Source organism: Oncorhynchus kisutch, linkage group LG12 (assembly GCF_002021735.2).
Source record: "Oncorhynchus kisutch isolate 150728-3 linkage group LG12, Okis_V2, whole genome shotgun sequence".
In the NCBI taxonomy this organism is placed as follows: Eukaryota; Metazoa; Chordata; class Actinopteri; order Salmoniformes; family Salmonidae; genus Oncorhynchus; species Oncorhynchus kisutch.
In genome coordinates this window covers 54,986,094-54,997,952 of record NC_034185.2, presented here as the reverse complement: position 1 = coordinate 54,997,952, position 11,859 = coordinate 54,986,094, and the positions used below count along the sequence as shown (strand labels likewise).

At 41.8% G+C, this 11,859-nt stretch overlaps 1 protein-coding gene across 1 annotated transcript in view; it reads right to left on the bottom strand.

The window, feature by feature from the left end:
- Window positions 1-371: 371 nt before the first annotated feature.
- LOC109901284 (vascular endothelial growth factor C) overlaps window positions 372-11,859 on the bottom strand; it is a 53,395-nt gene continuing 41,907 nt past the window's right edge. Inside the window, exons 6-7 of the mRNA XM_020497331.2 lie at window positions 5,366-5,756; window positions 372-1,661 (exon numbers count right to left, since the gene is read on the bottom strand). Of these exons, the coding sequence (XP_020352920.1) occupies window positions 1,550-1,661; window positions 5,366-5,756 (503 nt within the window). The 3' untranslated portion in view covers window positions 372-1,549. The remainder of the gene's footprint in view (window positions 1,662-5,365; window positions 5,757-11,859) is intronic.

The window sequence follows — 11,859 nt, the reverse complement described above, 5'->3', positions numbered from 1 at the left end:
ATGATTTACTATATTTACAGTGTTCAGACGAAAAGTGTGTGTGAATATCAGGTGGACCCAGGCCAGTTCCAAACCTCATAAATACACATTTATTAAGTGCCATCTGTGGTCTTTCACGTACCAACCCGGTGGCTAGCTTGCATATCCATGTCAAGATTAAAGCGTTCCAACTCTCCAGTTGAAATAAGCCAAAACCCACAGTCCATCTATCTTGCCTTCTTTCATTGCCCTTCCGCCCAAACGCTTTTCTGCGTCCAATTCTAGTTTCTCTGCACACAAGACAAAAGACAGGACAAAAGTAAAAAGGAACTATTTGCTTCCACATAATCTTTCAACAGTCAGTTACATCAGTCCAAACACTGAACTCAGAATAGCTGTGCGTCTTGCGAAATTGGTGATTTATTTTCCAGTAGAAAAACATAGGAACAATACAAACGCAGTTGACGTAGAAAATGACCATGACATACTTCAACACTATAACAAGAACTCGACCTGCTCTTGTTTAAACCCATACGGAGTCAGCACCTTAGAAACATCTTAGTAACCAATTGTCATTCATTGTCACCACATTCATTCACTTGTCCAATGAGTTTTGGTCAGACGATTAGGAGCATTCTCATACTGGTCTTCATACTGCTGTACTGTAGATTGGATATCCTTGTCCATTTGGCTGATTAGGGTTTTCTATAGTAGTAGTATCCATTCATTGACAAGGCAGGATACATGTATTAGTTCACGGTATCCCTTCCTTAGAGGTCTCCTACTGGTGACTTACATTCATAGGATATCCTCATCACGTCATAAAATGGGCCAAACCTGGGAAAACTTGTGGCCCCATCATCATGATCCTAGAACTGAGAGTCCAATGTTAGTATGGCTGGTGAGGTGGTTGACCAAAGATACAAGTGATATATAGTATATTTTCAAGTATCTAACATAAATGTGTATGCTGTGGATGGCAGTTCAGAAATGACATGCTATTTTGCGTTAATTCATAATGGAAATTTAAATGACGTTTTCTGTTGTGTAAATATAGCCTGCCATAATATCATAATTGTAAGATAAGTGTGTACATTAGTTATTTACAATCAGTAACTCCAATTCAATATGATAAACTAGATTAGAAATAAGTTAACAATATACAACTTTAATTTTAAAGAGGCATCGCATGATACACACATATTGATCACAGTGTATTTTCTTGGAAAGATTGAAATGGCAATAAACAAAGAGGTGGCAAACATTTAGTGGCAATAAATTATATCATCAATATCTGACATACGAATAACAAACAAATACAAAATTGCTCCCCATCCTTCAGTCTTTTCATTAGATCCTCTCATGATATTTGGGGTTCACATCAATATGTCCATAATATGTCCCAAGTGCCACTTTATAATTCCAAAGTAGCCCACAAACTCGGTGTCCTTTCAACCATTTAGCGAACCTAGGTCCAGGCTAGGTACTTCTCCACACGATTGCGGCTAGCATAATAGATTCTAATCGTTATAATCGGTTAGCAGGTCACCTGCATAATGTGAATTAAAAGTTAATCCTGTCTTCTCCAGTATGTCGGTACGCACCGGCAGACCTCCTCACTGAAGTAAAAACCTGATGCACAGCGCCGATTCCTCCGCACGTCACAAGGTGGTCCGTAGCAACTACAGTAGGGGAAGACAAAGACCATTCATGTTAAAGGGACATTTTAAAACAATTCATCATCTCCAGCATCACCCCAACATCAACATCAATTCCCCAACCTATGGGAAAATGTCGTGTTTCTATGTTTTGTAGTAAAAAAAGGAAGATGTGTTTCCAATGACATCATCGTCCAATTAGATGACTATTAGTGGACAATTAGTAGGCAAATAGTAGGCAATGCTCATAGTTGGTTAAAATCACATGATGCACACCGAAGATGTCATTGAAAACACTTACGTCCCTCTATATTTTTTACTACAAAACACAGAAATGCGCCATTTTCAGACATGTTAATGTTGGGGTGGTGCTGGAGAGGATGAATATGAATTTGCATTTTTTTGTCAATTTCCCTTTAAATCGTGTAATATGCAGGAGTTTTAACAATATGTATAAAGACACATTTTTATTACTCAATTCTGGCATACTCTGTCTTTTAATATTTGTCCTATTAGGTACAACCTCTGACTCAGTATATGTCAATGGTATGGCATCGATATAAGGAAGTCCCTCAGGTGTCTGACAAAAACTCCCTCAGTTAGGGTCGGAATCAATAACACACATTTTCTTTGGGAAATTCACCTTTTCTAGTAAGTTTGTTATCAAATAAAAACAGGAATAAACGAAAACGGATTCTCTTCTATCGGCCGTGTTCCCGACATTGGATCCCTACTGCAGATGGATAGTCATAAATCATATTAACGTGGTTTTACAAGGGGTCACCGTAGTGGGTTGTGGGTTGTTCCTTCAGGCAGAGGGAACTAGCAGTTAACTTACAGCAGTGAGGCAGTGAAACCTTTTATTTGCCAGTGAAATATGTTGTACCGTAACCGATGAACACCAAGCCCTTAACGAGGGCTCATATTGACTAACTGGGTATAGTTTATCACCCTGGCACTGGTTTAAGATCACAGGAGCAGAACTGGCAGCGTAACCTGAGTGAGATCACTGGTAAATGGGCTGCCCTTATTCCAGTGTGTTTATCGCAGTGTAATGTGCAGGACTGCAAGTTCATTTACAACCCTGGGCGGATTTGTATTCACAGGACTTCTCTCCTTGCAGACTTCTAAATAAAGCAGTTGTCAGCTTTGAAATGAAAATGATTTATGTCCAATTTGTGTATGAGGGCATCTGGAAAATGAACATGTATGACTACCAGTCATGCGATGTCATGTCACCAACATATATACACTAAATGGCCAAAGGTATGTGGACACTTGCTCGTCAAACATCTCATTCCAAAGTCATGGGCATTAATATGGAGTTGGTCCCCCCTTTGCTGCTATAACATCCTCCACTCTTCTGGGAAGGCTTTCCACTAGATGTTGGAACATTGCGTGGACTTGCTTCCATTCAGCCACAAGAGCATTAGTGAGGTCGGGCACTGATGTTGGGCCTGGTTAAGCCTGGTTCGCAGTCGTCGTTCCAATTCATCCAAAAGGTCTTCGATGGGGTTGAGGTCATGGCTCTGGGCCGCACTGGGGCATTGTCATGCTGAAACAGGAAAGGGCCTTCCCAAAACTGTTGCCACAAAGTTGGAGGCACAGAATTGTCAAGAAAGTCATTGTATGCCTAGCCCAAACCATGAAAAACAGCCCCAGACCATTATTCCTCCTCCACCAAACTTTACAGTTGGCACTATCCATTCGGACAGGTAGCCTTTTCCTGGAATCCACCAAACCCAGATTCATCCGTAGGACTGCCAGATGGTGAAGTGTGATTCATCACTCCAGAGAACACGTTTCCACTCCTCCATAGGCGGCGAGTCTTGCGCAATGCCAGGCGTCGGCTGGAGTGGTGCATGTATGACTACCAGTCATGCGATGTCATGTCACCAACATATATACACTAAATGGCCAAAGGTATGTGGACACTTGCTCGTCAAACATCTCATTCCAAAGTCATGGGCATTAATATGGAGTTGGTCCCCCCTTTGCTGCTATAACATCCTCCACTCTTCTGGGAAGGCTTTCCACTAGATGTTGGAACATTGCGTGGACTTGCTTCCATTCAGCCACAAGAGCATTAGTGAGGTCGGGCACTGATGTTGGGCCTGGTTAAGCCTGGTTCGCAGTCGTCGTTCCAATTCATCCAAAAGGTCTTCGATGGGGTTGAGGTCATGGCTCTGGGCCGCACTGGGGCATTGTCATGCTGAAACAGGAAAGGGCCTTCCCAAAACTGTTGCCACAAAGTTGGAGGCACAGAATTGTCAAGAAAGTCATTGTATGCCTAGCCCAAACCATGAAAAACAGCCCCAGACCATTATTCCTCCTCCACCAAACTTTACAGTTGGCACTATCCATTCGGACAGGTAGCCTTTTCCTGGAATCCACCAAACCCAGATTCATCCGTAGGACTGCCAGATGGTGAAGTGTGATTCATCACTCCAGAGAACACGTTTCCACTCCTCCATAGGCGGCGAGTCTTACACCACTCCAGCCGACGCCTGGCATTGCGCATGGTGATCTTAGGCTTGTGTGCGGCTGCTCGGCCATTGAACCACATTTCATGAAGCTCCCGACGAACAGTTCTTGTGCTGACATTGCTTCCAGAGGCAGTCTTGAACTCAGTAGTGAGGGTTGCAACCAGGGACAGACGATTTTTACTCAGTACGCATTTCACCACTTGGCGGTCCTGTTCTGTGAGCTTATGTGGCCTACCACTTTGCTTCTAGATGTTTCCATTGCACAATAACAGCAGTTACAGTTGAAATTTGACGAACTGACTTGTTGGAAAGGTGGCATCCTATGACGGTGCCACGTTGAAAGTCACTGAGCTCTTAAGTACGGGCCATTCTACTGACAATGTTTGTCTATGGAGATTACATGGCTGTGTGTTCAATTTTATACACATGCCAGCAACGAGTGTGGAAATAGCTGAATCCACAAATTTAAAGGGGCGTCCACATACTTTTGGCCATACTTTTAGTCTATATAGTATAGCAGTTCATATGAGTTTCCCTGTGTGCAAATATACATGTTTTTGAGTCCTCAATTGTAGTCATCAGTTAACATAATTCATATATTCCAGTGGTTTGCTGACATTATAACTCTTCACGTTCTATTTGAGCCCGTCATTCTAGTTTTGTTGGCGTCAGTGATAGAACACGCCACAGCGCTGGATGTGCGGCCGCATACATTCTCTCTGTTACCCAGAGTCTGGAAGCATGGCTCTGCTACACACCAGCTGGAGAGGGTTAGTCTTACACAGGCCATGTCATTTTAGGGTTTGGCAAACACTGCTGTGGTACAGCCTTGTGGCTTCGCGGCATGGATCTAACAGGACTTCTACCTAGGCTGCGTCCCAAATGGCACCCTGTTCCCTATTTAGTGCACTACTTTTGGCCAAGAGCCCTATGCCCTAGTCTCGTCTCCAGCAAAGTACTGGGTTCAACTGGAACTGGAATGCCATTAATAAGTCAGGAACGCTCCAAACCACACTCTCCTCTAAGTCACTTAGTCTCTTCTTTCCACATTGCTCAACGGAGGAGATGTTCATCCCCCCCTTCAGTCCTTTGTCTTGACTGGCTACCTGAATTACCAATGACTATGCTAATGTATATGGTCTGCTATGGAAATATGCTCTGAAAAGACCAGAAAACCACGGATCCTTCTCATCCATCCTTCATCCATCATCACCATCATCATCATCATCAAGCTGTATTTACCTGCAGGTGGCCTGGTGGAACCTTTTGCCTTTCAGGAAGCACCTGTTGGGTGACTCGTTGCACTCGCAGGCACATTTGGTGCGGTTGAGTGGCTGGTGCTTGGGGCACGTCCTGGCGCAGGAGCACTGGCACGTGTCTTTATTGAAAAGCTGGTGCGGCCTACAGGACGATGGAAGCTTCTTACACACACACTGGCACGTGTCTTTATTGAAAAGCTGTTGCGGCCCACAGGACGAGGGGAGCGTCTTACACACACACTGGCACGTGTTCTTATCCAGGTAGCGGCGGAGTCCGCATGCGCCCGAGGACCGGAGCTGTCGCCTGCAAACACATTGGCACGTCTCCTCGTCCAACTCCTTATCTGACCCGCAGACATCCACTTCAAACGAGTCTAGAGAGATACAGAGGAGGAGATTAGATTGGAATTATACTGAACAAAAATATAAACACAACATGCAACCATTTCAAAGATTTTACTAAGTTACTGTTCATAGGAAATGAGTCAACTGAAATAAATTCATTAGGCCCTAATCTATGGATTTCACGTGACTGTTGGTCACAGACCTTTAAAAAAAGGTAGGGGTGTGGATCAGAAAACCAGTCAGTATCTGGTGTGACCACCGTTTGCCTCATGCAGAGCAAACCATCTCCTTCACATAGAGTTGATCAGGCTGTTGATTGTGGCCTGTGGAATGTTGTCCCATTCCTTTCCAATGGCTGTGAGAAGTTGCTGGTAATTCGGCGGGAACTGGAACACGCTGTCGTACACGTCGATCCACAGCATCTCAAACATGCTCAATGGGTGACATGTCCGGTGAGTAGGCACATTTTCCAGGAATTGTGTACAGATCAGGCTGAAACATGAGGTGATGGCGGTGGATGAATGGAATGACAATGGGCCTCAGGATATCATCACGGTATCTCTGTGCGTTCAAATTGCCATTGATAAAATGCAATTGCGTTCGTTGTCCGTAGCTTATACCTGCCCATACCATAACCCAACAGAGTGCCCCAATGCCATAGGGCACTCTGTTCACAACGTTGAAATGAGCAACAACATCATATACATGGTCTGCGGTTGTGAGGTCGGTTGGATGTACTGCCAAATACTCTAAAACGACATTGGAGGGAAATTAACATTAAATTATCTGGCAACAGCTCTAGTTTACATTCCTGCAGTCAGAACCTGAGACATCTGTGGCATTGTGTTGTGTGACAAAACTGCACATTTTAGAGTGAACTTCTACAGCTTGTTGACATGCCACACCTGTCAAGTGGATGGATTATCTTGGCAATGAGAAATACTCACTAACATGGAAATAAACAAATTTGTGGAAAGAAATGTGAGAGAAATAAGCTTTTTATGCATAATATTATGGAACATTTTTGGGATCTTTTATTTCAGCTCATGAAACATGGGACATGTTGCACTTATATTTTTGTTCAGTGTACATTACAAAACTTTATTGCCCATTAGGTTTGCACAAAATAGAAAATGGGCTTTGGCACTCTTGGCATTGAACGGATAAAAACAGACATAAAAACATACATTAAAAGCATAAAAACATTACACACATTTAGCATTTCCATGTCAGTTCCCCATATTCTTATTGAGATACCAGGGTTGAGGTTAGTTATATTTCCATTCAGTCAATTCAGGAGGCGCTTCCTGAATCGGAATGGAATTGACCCCAACCCAGGAAGAGGCAGGATGTGATCTGATCTGAACAAATGCAGGTGTTCTAAAGACAGATGTGTTTTATATCCCTGGTTGCTATCATTTGTGAGTTGTCAGCACTTGTTAACAGATTGTGAAATGTTCTATTTTCGGCTAGTCGTCTGTGTGGAGACGTTGATATTGTAACCCCCTGGATCGGATGGTATGGAACACTTTTCTCAAGAGCTTACAGATGTAGGATCTTAATTTGATCACCCTCTTGTTGCAGGAAATGTCCTGTACAGCAGGAAATGCAAACTCGTAATGTATTCAAGGTTTTAAAAGCTTCTAAAGTTTGTAATTCCCACTAAAAAATGTCCGACTTGATTTGCCCTAACGAAAAATGTATCAACCTCTATATTTGCTGTTGCTGCAGGATTATTTTCCTGCTGTGAGAAACTGGTCAAATTTAGATCCTGTATCTGTACATAAGAAGAACATACCAATATTCTGCAGACTTGAAAGCTAGAGATGTTGTTTGACATCACAGCAGCAAACTATTTGAGATAGATTGAATAGAATGAGCATTCCTGCCCTAAATTCCTCACAATATATTTCCCCCCCAGTGGAGCAAACAGATGTTTTCTTTACAACACGGGCGAATAAACGAATGGGATATCGTCCAGAGAGAGAGAGAGAGAGAGATTTGGCTGCAGTCAGGAACTAAATTCCTGTCGTTTCTGTGTTTATGTGTTTGCTGATGAACAGACCCAGATTGCGATGGCAACGCGTGGAGATGTTTACCACAGCGAGGTTTTCTAACCCCAACACATTAATGGACTGTTTGCTTGTATATGGGGCTGTTGTGGTGCTTCAGACAAAGAGAAAAATACATTTCCACTTTGAACAAACTATCAATTCATAATTCATGAGCCTTTAGTGATTGATGCTATTCAATAACACATCCGATAATTGGTCAAGTATCCCTTATGGGGTATGCTTGAATATGCATAATGTTGCACTGTGGTTTATCATGAATCATGAATCAATGTCAGTTCTCAATTATTGAGTTGCATTCACAGTAAATCATTCATCAAGTTTGGTTTGATTTGGAACGGTCCCACAACTTCGCAATCTGAAAACAATCACCACATTTTCAGTGGCATCCAAGTCAACTTTTTTCTTGAAAGAGTTTGAGATTGACACTGTGCCCGCTGACGTCGACCGCAATTAACGATGTGTCGACGGTGTCTCTGTGATCGTCAGGGAGGTAGTGTACTGTAGTTAATGGAGCTAGAAAGGTCTCTCACGGATCTCCAGCTCCTCTGTCTTGGGTAGAGATCATTATAAGCCAATGTTCTGCTTATCTGAAGAGATAAGACAGAGAGACAGGCGGGAGTAAGGATCTAGCTGACATCCAAACTATGGTTGATTTGCAGAGGGAGTCACCCATAACTACCATTACTTATGCGACTTATGAGATCACCACAAACCTTGAGACGTGGTAGAAAAAAAAAATCCATGTTCATTACCTCTTCACACACGCTCTCTCTTCTCTTCTCTTTCTTTCTCTCGCTCTACCTTACTCTCACTCTCCTTTTCTCTCACTCTCACTCAATCACTCACTCTCTTCATGCAAGAGGATGTGACCGCAGAGAAATAGGAGAGAGAGCCCTCTATTAGTCATTAGTGACAACCCTGATGCAGTCGAACCAATGAAAAACAAAACCCAGGTCTAGCTACCTCACCTCCCGCTGAGAATGATACCGCACTCTAGATGATGGTTAAATCCGGACGGACATTAACCACGGCACAATGACGTATCTGTCTCCCTTAAATCAAAGTCCTAATCCCCTATAGGAGTAATGACCCCAACTGTATATTAAACAGGCGCTATAACTGTCCAGCTCTAGGGTTTTGGTGTCTGTTCCTCTGAAGACTTCAGTTGGTGTTTCATACCAACCTACGGAGCCTCTGACTGCATAGCAGAGGCATTCTATTCCATGGTTGCGTCTCAAATGTGGCCATTTGGGATAAACTGTCCCTGTGAGCGCAGTAGAGCAGAGCACGCACCTCTAAGCTTCTAGATCTACCTCTGATTGGGCCTGTCGAAGTTGATTAGTGTGAAGAGGAAACACAAATCAGCTCTGCTGCTCTCATATGACTATTGCTATCAAGTCCTCCCGTTGAATTATTCGTCTGTAATGTGGAAGATATAGGCCTAGCTAAATGTTTCTTTGGGTTCCATCAAATTGTAGAACATGGCAATGGGGTTGAATGATAATCAATGAGAAATTCAATGAATTGTCAGCCAGTAAATGTCATCGTATGACTGGACAATAAACCTACAGATGACCAACACCTTCTTTAATCTGGTAACTGCATGAGAAAGCTATGCTTTGATTCATAAAGTCAATATCAGCTGATGAAAAAGGGTGATCCCCCATTAAACCAAATCTTGATGGCTCGATGTTCCCAATTTACCCAGACACTTTTTAATATGAGTAAGTAAACTTTGAAGCCAAGGTCTGTTAATAGAGATTAACTTTCATGCAACAACAGAGTTGTTTGATTGGCTTCCTGCTTTCAGTGCTTCATAAACATTTTGTGGCTGGGGTAGAGTGGCGCGAGCCATGGGTTTCGTCCCAAAGGGCACCCTATTCCCTACATAGTCCACTATGGGTCCTGGTCAAAAGTAGTGCACTATAAAGGGAATAGGGTTGCATTTGGGACGAAGCCATGGAATCCAGAGCTCTGGGATTCTTTTTGAATTCTTCTGTCTCTCATTTGTTCTCTACTGCGTAGCCACGTCTACTGAAAAACAACTGCCATGTTGTGTTTTCATAGTGACAACTCACTGGGTGCTTTCAACATCTGCCTTAGAGAAAAAGTGGACTCGGGTTGTAAATAGTGTATGGGGATCACGGGTACGTTCTCGCGTCACATTGAGTGGAGTGGAATGAGTTGTTCTCTTGTTGGTGAGTTGTTGAAGAGACTCAAGTGCTGGTCTGTGTCTCAGTGAGGATTTTGAGGGCTGTTGTAGAAAACCAAGAGCACATTGTCCTTCTCTGTGTCCGTTTTTGTTTCTTAATGATACTCTAGCATGTCGCTTCACTCTGTCACAGTCTTGTAAGAGGCCATTAAAAGACAGTTAAATCGTACACAACACATTCTCTTGACTCCACATTTCAATCCATACCACAACTAGGACAGCCTCAGAACAGCATAAGCATAAACTCAAAGAGAAACATAATTCACCACATTAAGAGGTAATTCAGTCTAATAAGCAGTAATTCAGCCTAATAACCAGTAGCTAATTCAGTCTAATAAGCGGTAATTCAGTTTTATACGCAGTAGCTAATTCAGTCTGATAAGCGGTAATTCAATCTAATAAGCGGTAATTCAGCCTAATAAGCGGTAATTCAGCCTAATAAGCAGTAGCTAATTAAGTCTGATAAGTGGTATTTCAGCCTAATAAGCAGTAGCTAATTCAGTCTGATAAGCGGTATTTCAGTCTAATAAGCAGTAGCTAATTCAGTCTAATAAGAGGTAATTCAGTCTAATAAGCAGTAGCTAATTCAGTCTGATAAATGGTAATTCAGCCTAATAAGCAGTAGCTAATTAAGTCTAATAAGAGGTAAATCAGTCTAATACGCAGTAGCTAATTCAGTCTGATAAACGGTAATTCAGTCTAATAAGCAGTAGCTAATTCAGTCTAATAAGCGGTAATTCAGTCTAATACGCAGTAGCTAATTCAGTCTGATAAACGCTAATTCAGTCTAATAAGCAGTAGCTAATTCAGTCTAATAAGCGGTAATTCAGTCTAATACGCAGTAGCTAATTCAGTCTGATAAACGGTAATTCAGTCTAATAAGAGGTAATTCAGTCTAATAAGCGGTAATTCAGTCTAATAAGCAGTAGCTAATTCAGTCTGAGAAGCGGTATTTCAGTCTAATAAGCAGTAGCTAATTCAGTCTGATAAGCGGTATTTCAGTCTAATAAGCAGTAGCTAATTCAGTCAAATAAGAGGTAATTCAGTCTAATAAGCAGTAGCTAATTCAGTCTGATAAATGGTAATTCAGTCTAATAAGCAGTAGCTAATTCAGTCTAATAAGCGGTAATTCAGTCTAATACGCAGTAGCTAATTCAGTCTGATAAACGGTAATTCAGTCTAATAAGCAGTAGCTAATTCAGTCTAATAAGCGGTAATTCAGTCTAATACGCAGTAGCTAATTCAGTCTGATAAACGGTAATTCAGTCTAATAAGAGGTAATTCAGTCTAATAAGCGGTAATTCAGTCTAATAAGCAGTAGCTAATTCAGTCTGAGAAGCGGTATTTCAGTCTAATAAGCAGTAGCTAATTCAGTCTGATAAGCGGTATTTCAGTCTAATAAGCAGTAGCTAATTCAGTCTGATAAACGGTAATTCAGTCTAATAAGCAGTAGCTAATTCAGTCTAATAAGCGGTAATTCAGTCTAATACGCAGTAGCTAATTCAGTCTGATAAACGGTAATTCAGTCTAATAAGAGGTAATTCAGTCTAATAAGCGGTAATTCAGTCTAATAAGCAGTAGCTAATTCAGTCTGAGAAGCGGTATTTCAGTCTAATAAGCAGTAGCTAATTTAGTCTGATAAGCGGTATTTCAGTCTAATAAGCAGTAGCTAATTCAGTCTAATAAGAGGTAATTCAGTCTAATAAGCAGTAGCTAATTCAGTCTGATAAATGGTAATTCAGCCTAATAAGCAGTAGCTAATTAAGTCTAATAAGAGGTAAATCAGTCTAATACGCAGTAGCTAATTCAGTCTGATAAACGGTAATTCAGTCTAATAAGCAGTAG